Raw genomic sequence first — 18,775 nt, forward strand, 5'->3', positions numbered from 1 at the left:
TGAAAGACATGGTCATGGTGGCTTTATGCTAGCCAGTGACTCTCACATGCCAGGGGACTCCTCAGCTAGGGGCTGAGAGTCTACAGAAGAAACTAGCTGTGAGTGTAGAAAATAAACTGGCCAATGCATATAGAAGGATCTAAACCAAATGTTGGATCCAGGTTTGAAGAAAGCTGAGATTTGGATCTGAATTTTATGCCTCAACTCCACCACTAACTCTACAAAGCAGCTCTCATAGCACAAACCCACAGAAATGATAATTTCAAGAACACACAATTCATTTTAGATTTTGATTCAATTTTTTTAATAATAAATTGTGCCAGTAGAAGCTTTCAAAGGCAATGATATATCAATAAATAACAGTTAAATTGAGTTCCTGAGAAAGAACCTACCACATGAAAGAATGTCAGATGTAAATAACAAACAAACAAAAAAGCAGTAATACTGAATCTTACATGGACTGTCACAACACAAGCACTGCATACCTCATAGCACTCCTTTCATACAAATGTAAACAAATACACAATCATTTTTGTTTCGTCCAAACTGATTAATTTATGTGTGTTGTTGCTTAGATATCTAAACAATGGATAGGATAGGATATGCTAAAAACATTAAGGAATAATATGTGGAGTAATATATGGAAAATTTCTGAAGCTCCAGATTTAAAATAAAATAATAATAATAATAATAATAATAAAGCAAAGACACACTGAAGGAGTGTTTTCCTCAATGTTATTATGTCAATCACTTAAATAGGACTATTACACTAATCTGAATTAAGATTTTTTTTGTTTATCTATTTAGTTATATATAATAAAAGTAAATATGTATGGCTTAATTATCTTTAGTATTCCAATATCACTTTGAATAATTCGCACATCTATATAGAGAAGAAAAATACATATTTTAACAAAGTTAAGATTTCATATTTCAAAGTATGCCTATCATTTGATAGGAATGAGGGACTGTTGTGTTCCATCACGGCAATATTTCCATTGAAGAGACAACAGGACAGAATAACTTTCTAACAGTGCTAACATTTCCAAACCTTAGTGCTAAAGTTAGGTTCCCAAATCCTTAGTCAGACAACAAAATAATAAGTGGCCTGAATTTTTAGAAGTGCTGAGCACCGCCAAATCCCACTGATGTCAATGTGAGTTGTAGGTGCTCAGTACCTTTTATAAAGTGAGTCAATTTTTATTTATGACCCTAAATATGGATTTAGGCACCTAGCTTTAGGCATTTAGGTTTGAAAATGTGCACCTAGATAGCCTGGATACTATGTGTTATGGATAGGGAGTGTTAAATGGTTACGTTTTAACTACTGATCACTGTGCTTTGTGTGCTACATGAATGAGCTAGATTTAGACTGTTGCTGCAAGAAAACTGTAAATAATGGCTTGCAATTTACTCTTCTTAGGGAGATCTGTGTGCAGATGATACGTTTACTAAAATTGACCTCTTACATCAAGACCACAAAAATCACTAATCAGTTTTAGCTTTGCAATTTGTCCAAAATTAATATTGGATACAATCATAAAAGAGAAAATCATCCACACAATACATTATCAACACAGGTTTAAAATGGTCTAATTTTAGACCCTCAGTAAAAATGGATTCACAGGACCTGCCTGTGAATGGCAAGAAACGGCCATTTCATATAGAAAAACACTGCTCATGCAACATTCTTCACACACCAGACACTGAAAATCACACTCAAATTGTCACTTACTCACACTTTCTATTACACCCCAACAAGCGGAAAAAAATAAAGCAGCTTTAAGGTTATGTCACAACTTTGAAATGTGGAAAATACAAATTAAACAAAATTCACGGTGTGAATAAAATGGCATCTGTAAATTTAGAAAATCAGAGAGCAGTTTTTCTTTTAGTTTTTTTAACATTATTGCACAGAGACCTTTCATCACATGTTCTTCAGCTTTATGCATTTTTCCTAAATGTGAAATAAGTGCCATGGATAAAATAAAAAACATAGAAAAGAATAACAGCAGCATGATTTGTCAAAGTTAATCCCTATAATTTAGTAGGAAAAAAAAACTGCTATAAACAAAATAAGTGCTCTTTACTCATTTAAAAAATAACATTGTGTAAGTCTGTAAATGCTGATCGGAGTAGGGGATGTTGACTTCAAACAAAACTAGGCCTGGCAAGGATAGGCTGCTGGCCTTGCAGATTTTGGTAAAGACGGGGAATTCAAGTGTCATTATCAACATAGCTATTTACAATGAAACTGACCTGAACTTAGAATGCTCATCTAGGACCTGGTCCTGCAATTGTTTGACTCCCCGACTCACAATGGCCTCAACTGGTGCTATGCCTGCATAAGAACTGCAAGACCGGGTCCTAAATGGTCAGCTAAAGGCCCTCTTCTACTTGTAAATAAGATTATCTGGAGTACTCAGTACAATAATTTACACATATACAGGTTGACAGGCTCCAGTCTGATCCACCACATCTTTGTTTTCTGCATCTGACATCTCAGACTGGCTAGATTCAATTCCAGAAGGCTTTGGGTATCTAAATGGATATCCATTGTCATCAAAAAACCTTCGGAAAGTAAACTCATAGAAGGCATGCTCTGTGTGTTTACTGTTTGAAGAGGCTAGGGGGTCCCATGTCCTCGTACTGTCCCCACTAGTGTCATTCCAAGGACTTTCTTCTTCAACTGGGTCAAAATTTGAGGTGTCCATTGGATGGCTGATCTTTGGAACATAGGGAGCTGTCTGTCTGCGGATATCAGTGGAGAAGTCTATTGAGTTAAAGAAAGGATGGGCCTTAATATCATCTGCTCCACTTCTTCCAAGTCTCTCCTCAGCAGCACAGCAGAGTTTTGTGATAAGATCACTTGCCTCGGGGCTTAGCTTGATCTGCAAGGGAATGTGCAGTGTGCTCTCCCAGTTTATCACCTGAAGAGGAGAAAGATAGTCAACATCATCTTTTAATCTTTTGAACAAAAGCTCTTCATATGTCAATGCTGTTTGAGCTAAAGGTCAGCTTACACCCACAATTTTTACTTTTGAAAGGCAAGAATCCAGTGGTCTGATGACTTTGCAAATACACTGCTCAGTGTGAGCAGTACAAGAAAAATTGTGAGGAATGGACATGAAAACAATAATAAAGATTTGATCCCGTTTCCTATACAAATATTAGAGAACAGCTGCAAAGCTAAAAGGAAAACAGATTTTAGCTCTGAAATGTGTATGCTGAATACTTCTCATAGGCCAGACTGTAGAGGGAATTCTAAGCAGAAAAAGAAGAGAAAGGGTAAATTTAACTTGTTTTTAAAAATGGCTATTCCTGTTCTGCCCCCCCTTCCCACTCTGTGAAATTGTTTCTGGTTCACTAAAATATTCCCAGAATACAACACGTGCAACCTATGGTATTATTGCAGTCATAGAACTGTGTCTTCTGGGATGTATTTAGTGAACAAGGAAATACCACTGCATTACAGACAGGAGAAAAAAGAAATTTAACCAGTGTAAGTTCGAATTTATTCCTTGCTGAATGCCCCCATGGCCAAGTTTGAATAGATATGCAGCACAGACATTTCTAGGCTAAATTCAATATTAATTTAGTTTTGCAATTTGCCTTTAAAGAAATGGAGGGAGAGATACCTCCTTCTAATAAAAAGAATTGCAACCACTGCTTAACTTTGGAATATTGAAATTGCAAACTGTGACGTTATAATTAACATATGATTTTCAATAGCAAAATCCATGGTGAACAATTTAAGAGAAGGTTGCTGTGTAGTACTTTATGTGTAGTACTTGAAAACAATGTTCCCATGCAGATTACCAGGTTGCTGAATAAAAATCCAGAAACATTCACCCAAGAGTTGTGCAGTCACAATGTAAAGGAAAGTAAATATTTGAATTAGGACCTGTCCCATGGAGAGAGAGGAATCCTCCTCCTTCCCCCACCCCATTTTAAACAGGGAAAATGTAAGCATTTTAGAAAGGAGTTGCTAAAATGTGATATTCAGCCCCTGGGAGGCTGGAAGGATGAACTTATGGTTAAGGTACTGGAATGGTATACAGGGGTTTCATTCCCAGCTCCACAAGTCAGTTACAGCCTGGTGGTTTTTTTTAGCTGCCATTGACTTGGAGGAGATTTGTGATTGCTCAACATCTTTGAAAGTCAGGCCTTTAATCTCTCTTTGCCCTCTCTGTACAATGGGGATAACACTTCCCTATCCCACAGCAGTGGGTCGAGGATAAATGAACATCTGTGACGTGCTCAGATACAGGGGAGCAGATAAATAAAAATAAGGTCTATTTGGAATTCTGCTTTAACTTACCTTTAGTTGGGTTTCTGTGGGAGTGGGGGCCAGAAAGGGAGGCTGCCCCACTAACATCTCAAAGAGAATCACCCCAACGCTCCACCAGTCACAGAGCTGAGTGTATCCTGAAAAGCAGGCAAAAGACAGTGTCCCATGACCAATAAGAATTTGAGTACAGACATTGTTTCCTCTTCCAATTTAAATAATACTGAAAAAAACAGCCTACGTTTTCATCTTCTCTCACACCTTTTCATTCTCAGTAGTCTGATTTGTGACCTAAAATTAAGTTACTCAAAATCCATATTCCTGTGTGCCTTCTTCTGGCTGACCCAAATTCTATTCCTGAAAGCAGAGAAATCCTAATCCTGGCAGCTAGAGATCATTCTCCATATTTTGAAGCATGACACTGGTGACTGAGGGCTGACAGGGAACACGTAACTGGACAGAGCAAGGATTTTGTCATGCATCGTTCTGGCCCTATCCTGCCCCATAGCACATACTGTTCCTCAGAGGAAAATAAAACACTGGATGACTGATCTACTGCCAAGATTATATAGAGGTGAATTTTAAAATACAGCTCAGGGACACAGCAGGGCTCAGGGGATAGATGAAAGGATACAATCTTTTACTGGATTCCATGCAAACAGGAGCAATTTAAATCAGTCATTTCCTGAGACTACACAGTAAGGTACAAGTTTGAGATTTTAAACCTACATCCTCTAGTGCGTGATGTAAAGTCTATTGAAGCTAATGGAAAGGTGCCCATGGACTCCAATGGACATACGATCAGGCCTCCAGTGAACTTGAAAATCTCAGTTCATAACTATTCAATTTAGAGCTCACGTCAGCACTGCATGGGCATCCACAAAGCATTAGCTTAAGTCCCCAAGCCATGACCTGATGTTCAATGTAGAACATGAAAGGTTTTTCTTCTTTGGCTGCCCAAAATCCTGGCCAGGAAGAGATATCCCTAGGACATTATAATTTCCATGCCACAGTCAGCAGTCTGAATTAGTCAGTAGATACTCTGTTGCTGCTCATTGCCCTACGTGAATTAGCTAGTGATTTCAGTCCCATTCCTAGTGCCCAGCTTGGTTATCAGTCTCACAGTAAAACAATATCATTGCTGACACCTTTATTAGCTGCCTCAGTAGAAAAGTCAAGGACTGAATGGCCATGGAGGCAGAAGTGCTATCTCAACCCTCAAGGTGAATAGTACTGAGGCACATTGGTCTGGCACATGAAGAAATTTGCACTCGTCAAACAGGTGACTTAATGTCCAGGGCTGTCAAACTGACACCCTTCCCCAAAATTATATTTAATTAAATGAATGCTGATTTTTTTTTTTAACAGAAAGAAAACGAAATAGAGCTCATCTACCTTTGCGAAGCAGCACTTCAGGAGCTATGTAATTAGGGGTCCCAACCAATGAGTGGGCTAAACATCTCTGATGCTGCTTTTTGGCTCTTTGCTCCAAGGTTTTCAACCTATCGCCACATCTACAGTTGGACACATCATCCCAAAGATCACTGGGCTCCATGCTGTCTTGTCTGCTATGGCTCCCTTTCAAACAGAAAAAGGAGGAAATAAAAAAAAAGTTTATTTTAATAGATTTATAAAACAATTGTCAACTAGAGAGAAAAACAGATTACTAAATGGCTTCTTGTGCCATCCAGTATTTTCCCCTCTCTCTCGAGCAAAGAATAGGTTTAATCTGAAAAATTCTTCATTTTTCGCTAATTTTCCATAATGAGCCCCACTTCTCAGTCCCTTACTAAACCCTTCAGAAACACATCTCCAAGTAAAGACCAGATGGGTGTAATAAGTTTGGGGTATCTGTACACATTGCCCTATGTCCACTGATCAGGAATGAACAATGCCTGAACAATGGCAGATCACTGGGGCCAGGAATACATCAAATGAGATTCTTTTATGATTAGCTCCTTTTGCCACCAGTAGGGATCCCCCCTTGAAGCCAGCAAGAACTGGATATTTATTGTTATCGCAGCAGTTTAAGCGACTGATGGGGACTTAAACTAGCAGTAGTTGAAAGCAAAGGACTGACACACCAAGGGTTATGTCTTCTCATGGCAAAACAAAATAACTGTGGCAGCAAGTCTCAGAATCCTGGTCTACAGATCTGAGCTTGCAGGGCTTGTGCTACGGCACTAAAAAAAAAAGAGTAGTTTAGACACGCAGGCTTGGGCTGGAGCTTAGACTGTGAAGCCCACCCTTTCCCCAGGCTTCAGAGCCTGAGCCTGAATGAATACATGGCTAGTTTTAGCACCGTAGTGTCAGCCCAAACCTGAACATCAGGGTTCTGAAACTTTTGCTGCCATGGGATTGGGGTGTTTTGTTTTGTTTTTTTTTGCTGTGTAGACATCTCCTTAAATACAGCAAATTTAGCATGAGAGTCACCAAGCCACTGGCTTAGGCCTCTTCACCTTTGTCATGTATAAAATGTTCCGTATACTCTAAGCTAGCACATTTGCAGAGACCACTATTTATTTCAAGGTGAAATAATACAACATGCATCACAAATAGTACACATAAGAACACTACCTTTCTGATAGTACTTTGAATTGTGAGTCCATCTGAATCCAGTACAGAGCCCAAAATCAGTCAGTTTGATATGCCCATCAAGGTCTATCAAAATGTTGTCAGGCTTGATATCTCTATGGATAAATCCCATTTTGTGTACGCTCTCTATGGCCAAAGTGAGCTCTGCAATATAAAAACGAGCTAGATGTTCTGGAAAGACCTCCATCCGTATCAGCAGACTCATCATGTCCCCACCAGGGATGTAGTCCATCACAAAGTACAAATTTTCTTTATCTTGAAAAGAGTAATAGAGTTTTACCACCCATTCATTGTCTGCCTCAGCAAGTATATCCCTTTCTGCTTTGACGTGAGCCACCTGGTTACGATTCAGTACATCCTTCTTTCTCAAGGTTTTCATGGCATAGAGGGCATGGGTATCCACTTTGCAGGCAAGGCACACTTCCCCAAAAGCACCAATACCTAGGGTCTTGATTTTTACAAACATAGATTTATCCATTTTGGCCCTCTTCAATCTGTTGTAGTTGGACTCCTTTTGGTAGAGAATTTTCCTCATTTGCTCCTGCTCTGCTTCACAAAGGCCGGCCTTTATAAGAAAAAACAAATCAGAACAGCCAGTATAATTACATTCACAGCCAGAGACTAATCAAACTAGCATTTTGAAAGCATGTGGTTGGGAGAAATTAACCAGGAACTAGAAGAGACACACATGAATTTGTTTGCGCTCAGTCTGTAGATATATTTTTGAAACTCTTGCAATTTCACTGCATCCTGGCCTATCACCTCAATTTTCTGTAAATCTTTGACCATTGCACTGAATCCAGTGTCTCCAGAGTGACTGACAGGAGGAGTTTATTTTAAAAAGACAAGTCTGAACAGGAAATTGTGATTGTTTCTTTCAGACGTGGACCTTGCTACTGTGATCCATGCCTTTGTCATCTTGAGACTGTATTACTACTCTACACGCCACATGGAATTACACCTTAAATCTATCCAGAAACTTAAGCTGGTGCAAGATGCAGCAGTCCACTTATTAAGTGGTGCTTCTCGGTGGTAGCATGTGTTATCAGCGCTCTGTTATCTGCAATGAATTTCTGTTAGTTTCTGAGAGGAGTTTAAGGTGTTGATTCCGACCTAGGACTCTAAATGACCTGCCCGCTGAAGAGACTATCTTTCTCCCTGTGCCATGTTGCCACAGATGAATCAAGCTCAAGGGCCTCTGCTGATCACCTTTATTATACAAGGGAGGGAGCTGCTGGTACAGCATTCTCTATAAAGATCCCTTTATTTTGGAATGCTCTGCCCCCAAGGTCCTGAATTCATTGGCTTTCTGGGCACTCTGCAAAACCCATCTGTTTAATCAGGCATTGGCTGAAGGCTGAGCCAACAGAGTGGGATTTCTGTCTGATGGGAAAGTGCAATGCAGAGGTGCTAAGTTGTAGTGTTCAGAACACTGGAGGTCAAATATGGCATAGAGTGGGAGGAAAGGGTGTTGCTGTCGCTTTGGTTGATATTTATTTTGCATCTTGTGTGCCCTGGTGTTTTTAAAACATATGTCAAAGGCTCGCAAAGCTTTGATGTGGAGTCTGTATAGAAGTGAAATCTACAAATAAATAAAAAGAAGAGAAGGGGAGATTAAGGGAAACCTGCAGGACAGGTAGGATGAATTGCCAGATTCAAGCCAAAAAAACCCTAGTAATAACATTTTTAAAAGTGAGCAGAGGTACATATGTATGTGAAATACAAAGGCAGCATCTACTATTTTCATGTGAAACGATTCTTGCAGTTTTAGAGGTTCCTGGGAGTCTGCACACTGCTGGTGGTTCAATCTAGGGGGAAATCTTTTGATATTCAAGATGGAGAATGTCACAGTACATCACTGTATCTACCAATTTGTTTTAATGGGCAGTTGGTGAAGTTGGGTTGGCTGGTGGTGTGTGTATGTGGTTTTTGTTTTGGTGCAAACTCCTTTTCAATAAAGTGAAGGGAAACACGAGAGATTGAAAAAAGAGAAACTAATGCAACCTGCTTCCTTACAAGACTAGGGCTTTATTAAATACCTATTACAGAAGGCCACACTTAGAATTTTTTTTAACTAAATATAAAAAGATACTAGACATATCAGACTATCACTTGGGGTGTGTATCAGTTTCTACTCTGATCTCCAGTTTTCAGTTGCTGAAATTTTCAAAAGTTTCACTTGGCAGAAATATTTCATGCTTGATTTCTTCCTGAAAGTGATATTTTTTTTAAAGTTTAAGCGAGCAGTTCATCTGTTCTTTAATGCAAGGAGAGTGTGCGTATGCATGTGTGTGTAGGGAGGGGAGGAACACTTCCACAGTTTTTTTTAAACACACACACACACACACACACACACACAAATGTGGCCCGGACTTAAGAGGTGCTGAGCACCTGAAGCTCCCATGGGATCCTAACTTTAGGCACCTTGGTTTTATTTTATTCTTTTCAGTTGATTAATGTTATTCCTATACCAATCTGACCATGATTCATTTGTATTAAAGCAAAAGAAAAAATTACTTTGGCCATTTCTTGCTCCAGCTGTAACCTTCTGTTGATTTTTTGCTGGTAGGTCTTTAGGACATTCTCCACATGTTGTTCCATGTAGAACTTGAAGGCAAATGGTGAGTAACTCTTAATTCGGGATTCTCTTTTTTCCTCATCTTTACCATTTTTTCGCACTGGCACAGGAGATGTCTGGATCTGCTTTTTATCCTTGCTTGTTTTTTCAACTTTAGCATTTTTGCTGCTTTTGTCATTTCTTTCACTATTTTCCTCAGCTTTATTGCACGTTGAATTGGGGACTCCCCGGAGGGTCTGTTCTACACCCAGGCACAAACAGTTTATATCAAATTGCTCAGAGCTACCAGGAAGTAACAGATGCTTAGGATATGGTGGTGGAGGACACCTGGGCTCCTGATTACTGTAATCAACATCTAGTTGGTAGGCATTAGCTCCTCCAACAGGAAGTGGGTGCTGTTCAATGATCTCTAGGCTGTCCACAGGTGGGGCTTGTGCAGGTAGCCAGCCAGGGTGGGAAGGCCCCACAGCTGTTTGAGGCTCAGGTCTCATCACTCTCATGCTCTTCACTGGTTGGAGAATATGAGCAGATGTGACTGCTGTGATGGTATTTGGAGATGTAATTGAAGGATCAGGTTTTCCTGGAGGAACCTGTCTTATAGATACCGGCACTTGCTGCTGCTGCTGGTGGTTGTTAAAGGAGTTAGTTCTGCTTGGCACTGAGGCGTCTGGTCTGAAGGATACATGTTGCCGTGGGGATGTTTCTATCCCTGGGTTTTGTAAAGAATCACGGTGTGATGGTGCTGCCGTTTGCCACTGCTGAACTTGAGGATTATTCATGTCATACAGGTCCATGTTCAAGCTATTTCTAGATGGAGCTATTAGATTCTGTGGTTGGCTGTCTGAAAAGTCATTAGCAAATGCTGGACCTCTGGCTATCACATGCATCTGGTGAGGGGAAGGGCTTGTTTGTTTGTGATGAGTATGTATATACAGACTGGCTGGTGCCTGCTGAAATGCATGACCAGAGTTATTTTGAACGGTCCCTTTATTTGGAAGATTTGCATATCCTCCCTCCTGCTGCATTTTATTTTGGAAAGATGGACTTCGCTGAACACCATACCCCATAGGTTCCCCCTGCACCATCATATGCTGCCTGCTGTAATGCGGGCTGTTTGAGCCATGAGTGGCCTGCAGCTGTAAAGCTTGGCTATTGTGATTAGTCACTGGATAATTAATCACAGGAGAGTCCATATTTGCAGAATATGTTTTTTGTTGATGGCTCCCAGGTGTGCTGTGAGAGCCTACTCCCGAAGGTCTTTGTACTGCAGCATTCATGGCCGCAGACTGCGAAGCAGAGAGTAAATAGTCCATGTATGTCCTCGGAACGTCACTAAGCATATTTGCACCTTCTGTTCCAAAGTTTGTCCCTTCATAGGCTGTATTACTGATCTGATGATAGGACGGAAAAGACTCATTTGATCCTTCAAAGCTTGGCCTGCGGGCTACGTTATTTGGCACAATACCCTTTCCTTTATAAAAAGACAAAAGAATGTTAGGAAACAATTCATCTGAACAAATTATATTAGATAATCCATTCATCTATACACAAACAAATATTTTTGTATTGCATCTGTGTTACCAAAATCAAACCACACTAGATTAAGCTCTCTGACCATCTGAAGTACTAAGTATTATTATTAATAATCAACTGCAGTTCTATAGCACTTTTCACCACATGAATCACCAGTAGTTTTACCAAATCATGAAAATAGAAGCTCAAATATTTTAGTTATGATATCATCAGCTTGGATTTAAAAGCTGAAACAGTATCAGAGTCATGAATCACAAAGAGCTGGGAGCAGCAGATCTGAGGTCTGGAGAACTTCAAATGCTGCTGTCTAGGGGTGCTGCACCAAAGGGAAAAGAGAATAGTAACAGGCAAGCAGAACATCAAACATTACTACCATTACTTATCTGTATTACAACATGGTCCAAATTGTGCTAGGTGCAACACACACGAATGTGTGTGTATAGATGTACATCTATATGCATACAACACATATGAAGAAGCAGCCTCTACCCCATAGCGCTTACATTCAAAACAGTGCACTACCTAATAAAACTGGCCAACATTTCATTATTTTATAAAATTAAGTCTCCTATTACATGCAGCTGGGTTGGGTTTTTTTTGGGGGGGGGGGGGGGGTATTAAAATGCAGGGCCAGATTCATCAAGGATTTACTGTGGCTTATGTCAGTGCCAGTTATTATGCCTGAGAGCATTCTGCGCAAATAAATAAATAAATTCTGCAAACAATATTTTAAAATTCTGCAAATTTTATTTGTCAAATAAATGTGGAGGCTCCAGCCTGGCATTGGGGAGCACAGGCCACCGGCTGCACAGAGGTGGGAGATCACCCTGCAGCCTCCCCACCCTCCACCCCGGGACACAGACTCAGCGATGAGGCTGCACTCAACCCTGACACAGTGCAAGGATAGGACCTGCCCCAGAAACACCCCAGGGACCTGCCCCTCTGTGACAGGTGCACCAGGTGTGGGCAGGCAGGCTCAGCAAGGCAGGATCCAGGCTTAGTGTGGGAGGATCCAGGTGTGGGTTGAGAGGGTTCTGTGTGGGGCAATGTGGGTGCAGGGGGGATCTGGATGCACAGGGGCTTGTTTGGGGGTTCTGTGGGCAACCATAATGGGACTCTGCAGGGGGTCCAGGTGAAGGTGACTGGGGCTCAGTGGTCTGGGTGTGGGGAGGATAGAGCTCGGCAGGGGGTCGGGGGGGGGGGGGGAGACTAAGCAGAGGGGTCCAGATGCTGGGTGAGTGGGGCGGGGATCCAGGTGTGGGTGGCTCATCAGGCCAGTCCAGGTGTAGGGGGAGTGGGGCTCGCCAGGGAGGGTTCTGGGTGGGAGGCTCGGTGGGAGGGTCTGGGTATGAGGGGGTCTGGATGCACAGGGGTTGGGCGGATGGGAGAGTGGTCTCCTGTACAGTGATCCCTCCCCCTGCAGCTGAGGAGTGATGGGTGCAGGAAGCGTGGGGGAGGGACGGGGAGGGAAGAGTTTGCAGAGCTTCCTACAGCCAGGGGAGAAATCTGGGGGTGGGTCTGACATGGCCCTGGATGCAGTGCAGGGGACGAGGAAGTCTGGTCCTCTCCAGCCCAGCAGGGACTAGCTGCTGAGCCCAGCACAGGGTAGGAGCCACTAGCTGGGTCTTCCCCAGTGCCATCCCCTGCCCCACAGTGATTTACCACTCTGCTGGCTGCCCTGGGCACCGGAAACATACTGCTGGGGAGGGTCACATGACCACTCTTGTGGCTTTCCTGTCAGAAAGTCATTTCTCTGAAGGGAGGCAAAGAAATCTGCGGGGTACATAAAATTCTGCACATGCGCAGTGGCACAGAATTCCCTCAGGAGTAAACAATTATCCCTTGGAGAAGGTCCACAGGGATACATATGGATGTGGAAGCAGAAATCTCCCATGTAGAAGTGGGGTCGTGTTGGGGCAGCACAGCCAGAAGAGTGGCTGGCACTGGTCTGGAAGGGGATGTGGCTTGCAGAGGCATTGATGCAGTATATCCACTCAGCATCTCTGCTGGCACGGCACATAGGGAGCATTGGCTGCAAACTGAAGCTGCTTCCCCATCAGGAACCCTGAAGAAAAGTAACAGTGTGAACATTACTGTCGTCCTTTGGAGTTGTGCATGGGGACTTGCTGGTACAGAGATGTAATTTACATTACCTGGGACAGTGAATCTGATCAGACTGAGAAGTGTTTGGATCTGTGGAGGTACATGACTCACCAGAAATTATTTTTGCCCACATCGTCCTATCTAGCAAGGTAAAATTTGAGGCTGCATCTCTTTCATCTGGAAGGGTTTACATCTTAGTGTATTTTGTAGTGTCCACTGACTACGGCCATAGAGAACACTGATTCTTTCAGTCTCATCCACAGCTGATGTCAGATAGGCTCCATTTGGCTCTCAGTTGAATGCTAAAAATGTGCTATCAATTTTAATATTAAAAGGTAAAACCATATGAAGAAAGGAAAAGGATTTGAAAACGTACACGCCATAGATTGTAACTGGAAATCTCTGAAGCAAGGGTTTAAACGCTCACACTGGGAATCTAAATGCTTCCAGCAAAGCTTGTATGCCATCTAATCAATTGCAGGAGGCCTACACAACCTAGCATAAGCACTCTAATACCAAACAAATCAAAATGTTTTTCTGGCATGTCAAACAGACACACGCCAATCACAAGCCACCTGAGTTTGGCTTTTTTGAGGATAACAAAGTGAAGGCTTAAACAGAACTTAAAAGAAAAGGGCTTTAAATAGTTGCAGTAGTGATTTGATCCTGAAATCTTCATAGTCTGGCATTCTGTTTAAATGAGACCAGGATGTGATCAGGAAGTAAAAGCAAAAGAAAATGAAAAACAGCTGGATAACTAGAACCTTTAGGCAGGAAAGACTGCAAGAACTGGGTTTCAAAAATGTGAACTGACCTACCAAAGGGAATATGTGCATTCAGGGGATAAGGATTTTAATATATTTAAAAGAAAAAAACCCACCCTACACATAAGGAAAACATGGTTATTAAATAATTCTGTCAATATTATTTTAAATTCTTCCTAATGCTTATCTGAGGCCCTGTCTACACATGCCTTATGCCCAAGTCCAAAAAAGGAGAGAGGAACCCTGGCAGTTACCATTCTGTTTGCCAGATTATCATCTCCCATACAAAACACCTGGAAGGGGGCCTGGGCTACGAAATCTCTGCAAGTACTCTACTTCCCCGTCACTCCCCTACACTGTCCCACTGAAAGCGCAGGATTTGTAGAAAAGGCAGCATGGCCCATCCCCACACATGGCAGAACCCAGAGCCATATGTCACCACACAAGCAGCTCCTCCTTACTCCACTCCCTCATAGTGGCTACCAGGGACTGCACTCTGTAACCCCAACAGGAGAACTGGCTTTGTCCCCAGCTTTTGCAAGTAACCTCCATGGGCCTTTCCCTTCCTCCAGCTTTCCCTCTTCCCAGCCACTCCTCATTAGACTTGCCAAGGCTTAACTCCCTCCCCAGCACAGACCCTGGACCAGCAGAGTGCCCTTATTGGGATCTGGAGCGGGGAGAGATGGTGAGGGAAGTTACTGCATTAAGCTAACTCAGTTTAAATGCATCTACATTAGGGGGTTGTGCCACCGTAACTAAACTGATTTTAAATTGATTTTGTTAATTAGTTAGGTACAAGTTTTCCAATACAGACAAGACTGTAGAACGTTACCAGTTACCCGTAACATAAAAACCCACCTCTGGCCAGAGGAGTGGCCATCCCAAGGTTGCTATTAAGCCCATCCCACTTCTCTTCCCCCATCCCGGTAATGACAATGCTATCTGATCCCATAGGTCGAGCTACTTAGATCAGTGGTTCTCAATCTTTCCAGACTCCTGTACCCCTGTCGGGAGTCAGATTTGTCTTGAGTACCTCCACGTTTCACCTCACTTAAAAACTACTTGCTTACAAAATCGAACATAAAAACACAAAAGCGTCACAGCACACAATTACTGAACAATTACTTACTTTTCATTTTGTCTGTATGAAATGTTAGTTTGTACTGACTTTGCTAGTGCTTTTTATGTAGCCTGTTGTAAAACTAGGCAACTATCTAGATCAGTTGGTATGCTCCCTGGAAGACCTCTGTGTACCCCCAGGGCTACACGTACCCCTGGTTGAGAACCACTGAACTAGAGGATGGCTATTCATTTTCTACCAGGCTATTGGTTACTCTGGGGTGGGTGGGTCTCTCTCTCTCTGACCAGAAATTCCATCCCGGACCTGAGAAATCCTCCCAATTAAAGTTTTGTTGAAACTAGCACATTACTGCAAAAAAGTTTGTTTCAACGAATTGGAATCTTCCAACAAAAAAATATTTTGTCAAAAAAATTCCCAACCAGCTCCAGCAGAGAGGAAATGGATTTCTTGGTAGTTGGGCCCATTCAAATAAAATGCACTTAAATGAAGCCATCTGCAGCGTTATACATCTAGGAACAAGGAACGCAGGCCATATTCGCAGAATGGGGACTGTGTTCTGCAAAGAAGGGGCTCTGAAAAGAATGTAGGGATCATAGCGGAGAAGCAACTCAGAATGAGCTCCCAATGCGATGCTGTGGCAAAAAGGGCTAATGCAGTCCTTGGAAATGTAAACAGGAGTGAGTAGCCTTGTGGACACTACAGAGTCTTTGCTGGTATAGCTATGCTGGCAGAGCCCGCTAGTGAGCCCATAGGAGTTCTGCTGGCATAGCTACCCTACCTCCCTGAATGACATTAGCTATGCCTACCAAAGCACTCTTCTGGTGGCACAGGTGTTGTTACACCAGGGGTTTGCCAACATAACTACGTGTCTGCTGCAGGGGTGATTTTTTTCACACTGCTAGCCAACATAGCTAGGCCGGCAAAACTCTGTCGAGTAGAGTAAGCCTAGGAGTAGGAGGTGATTTTACCTCTGTAAATTAGGCATAGATTTTTAACAGTGAGAGTGATTAATCACTGGAATAAACTACCAGGAGAGGTGATTCTATCTCTCTTGATGTCTTCAAATTAAGACTGGATGCCTTTCTAGAAGATGTGCTTTAGTCAAACACAAGTTATAATTTAGTCAAACAAGTTACTGTGAAAGTTAATGGCCTGTGATATACAGGTGGTCTGAGCAGATGATCTAATGGTCCCTTCTGGCCTTCAATTCTATTGAATCCATGAAGTTGCTGGGCATTTCCTGTCTGTGAGACCAGACTCCTGTTGAATCTAGGGACCTTGCCACAGAAAGTATGTCCAGTTTGGCCTTGCCCTCTTTCTCCTTAAAGTGGACTACATAGTTGAGGCACACTGGCAGCGCTGAGTGGAGACGCTGGTGTTGCTGTTCCTGTGAACAGAAAACTCCTGCTCACTACTATCAATTCAGCTCTTTTCACCAGCAACATATTCACTTTAAAAATAAATATATTGCAAGAAAGAGGGGTATAATTTAAAGGAAATTATGCTTACCTGGCGAGGTCTGTTTAATCACACGTACTATCTGTTCATTTCTAGGATCCAGATAGCCCATCTTACTAATGTACTCCAAAGCTGCTTCAATGCTTCTGCTGCCTGTCTGCTTCAGAGCTCGTACAGCCATCTCCTAAATAAAATTAAAAGCAGAGTAAGAGGTAAAGCATACAGTCAGACAAAAATCAAGAATGATCTCTTCGTCTAGGGATCAACAGGACTTTTTATATTTAAAACAATATATTATATAATTCATACCAAATCAGGGCTGATTACGACCAATTGGACTTGTATGCTTTAAAAATATTTATGTGAGTTAAGTGACTTTTGTTTTGTTTTTTTAGATACTCAAATTCTGGCAAGGTATTTGATACTCCACTCCCGAAATGGACTGCACTGTTCTGTGGTATGCCAAATGACAGCTAGAAATTCTGGTAGCTACAGTTTTTTAATATTATTTTCTCATTTGCTATAGTTCTACATTAGTGTAAATTTTTAAAAAACAATTCAAATGTTGCTGCTATAAATAAACTCGTATAAACAACATAGACTAAGAAAACAAGAATCATACACATATCCTAGGAAAATTCAAGTAAAACTCATCATACATGTTGGCACAGATACTGTTTCAATGGCAAACCCTGCTAAAAAGCCAGGAGGTTCATTTAGTATAAACATTGTCCAGCCACCATATCCTGTAAGCTTCCCCCCATGTCTCTTCTCCCCCCTGCAAGACAACAAGAAATTAGGTCTCTTTAGAACAGGGGTTCTCAGGACAAATTTTTTGGTGGCCTCAGAGTGTGGCCACCAACTCTTGTGGGGGGTGGGAGTGGGAGGGGGACAGAGCCTGAAGGTCCGTGACTGGGGGATGGGAATGGAGCCCAAAGCTGCGCAGCCAGAGCCCGGGGCCTGCTGCTGTGCAGCCAGAGCCTGAAGCCCTACAGCTGGAACCTGCCACCCCAGGGGTGAAGCCCAAAGCCTGAGCGCAACCTCCTCTGGGAAGGTGGGGAACTCACCGGCTGCCTGCTCCTCCAGCTTTCTGCCCCAGTGGTCTCCAGAGTGGGGACAGGGCCCAACCCTTGCTTGCAGTCCCAGCAGCCAACACCAAGGCAGTGCATCCAGGAACAACAGGGAAGGGGAGGGGCTGCTGCTTTGCACCCCCTGCCTCATATCACAGCCCAGGAGGCTGTGGCCACAAGAAAAGCTGCTTACCTAGGAGGACTGCTGTACATTTGCAGTAGCCAAGAGAGTAGCGTTCGAAGCAAGCAGCTGGGAGTTGGAGTTTAATACTATACGTACTTTGACAAACTCAGGATTCCTGGGTTCTAATCTCAACTCTGCACTTAAATTGGGGCAAATCTGCACCTAAAATGCTGCATCAGCACAGCTGCACTTGCACTGCTGTAGCACTAAAGCAGCGCTAAGACGACAGGAGAGAACTCTCCTGTTGGCACAGTTAATCCACCTTCTCAAGAGGCGGTAGCTATGTCAGTGGGAGAAGCTCTCCCACCAACGTAGCACTGTCTACATGGGAGGTGGTGGGCGTCAATATAACAAATTGGTTCTCGGCCAATGGGAGCTGCAGAGCTGACGCTAGGGGCGGGGGCAGCATGCAGAATCCCCTGGTTGCCCCTATGTGTAGGAGCCGGAGAGGGGACATGCCGCTGCTTCCAGGAACCGCATGGAACCATGGCATACGCAGACTGGGGCAAACCCCAGACCCCACTCCCCAGCGGTAGTTTGAGGGTCGGATTGAAAGGTCGGGTGGGCTGGACACGGCTTGCGGGCTGTAGTTTGCCCACCCCTCATCTATCATGTTGATTCATGAAACTATAGCATGTCTATGCAAATGGAGGCCACATCTCAGGGACTTGCAGCACAGATAATAAAGCTCAATTCTTTTTTGTGGGAGCGATAGATTACATGCTACCATAGAGTAGAGAGGTTCTCGGAAAATAACAGAACAGTTCTTGGAGCTAAACTGATTTACAACTCCTGAGGATCTACTCCCTCTTTTAAAAATCAAAATAACCACTGAGTTATGTGGTCCTCAGGCAAGTATTTTTATAAACAGAAAAGGCAGAAATGAGGCAAAAAAATCTGCCTGGTGCAGTAACCAATGGTAATTTCAGGGCCAAAACATTCTTTTAGAAAGAGGAATCAATCCAGCTCCCGCCGAGGCCAACAAAAAGATTCCCACTGAGTGCAATGGGAGTTGGATCAGGCCCTTAGCTGCTGATTATTTTCTTTTCACTGAGCCAAATACTTTAAGTTGCATTATGGTTTTAGCTTAAAACACAATCATCAGCTAGATGTCTAACATT

At 42.6% G+C, this 18,775-nt stretch overlaps 1 protein-coding gene across 1 annotated transcript in view; it reads right to left on the reverse strand.

The window, feature by feature from the left end:
• Positions 1–287: 287 nt before the first annotated feature.
• LATS2 (large tumor suppressor kinase 2) overlaps positions 288–18,775 on the reverse strand; it is a 62,949-nt gene continuing 44,461 nt past the window's right edge. The window contains exons 3-8 of the mRNA XM_039503883.1: positions 16,452–16,584; positions 9,401–10,932; positions 6,866–7,448; positions 5,684–5,866; positions 4,322–4,428; positions 288–2,930 (exon numbers count right to left, since the gene is read on the reverse strand). Of these exons, the coding sequence (XP_039359817.1) occupies positions 2,436–2,930; positions 4,322–4,428; positions 5,684–5,866; positions 6,866–7,448; positions 9,401–10,932; positions 16,452–16,584 (3,033 nt within the window). The 3' untranslated portion in view covers positions 288–2,435. The remainder of the gene's footprint in view (positions 2,931–4,321; positions 4,429–5,683; positions 5,867–6,865; positions 7,449–9,400; positions 10,933–16,451; positions 16,585–18,775) is intronic.

This window comes from Mauremys reevesii, linkage group 1, assembly GCF_016161935.1.
Source record: "Mauremys reevesii isolate NIE-2019 linkage group 1, ASM1616193v1, whole genome shotgun sequence".
NCBI lineage: Eukaryota > Metazoa > Chordata > Testudines > Geoemydidae > Mauremys > Mauremys reevesii.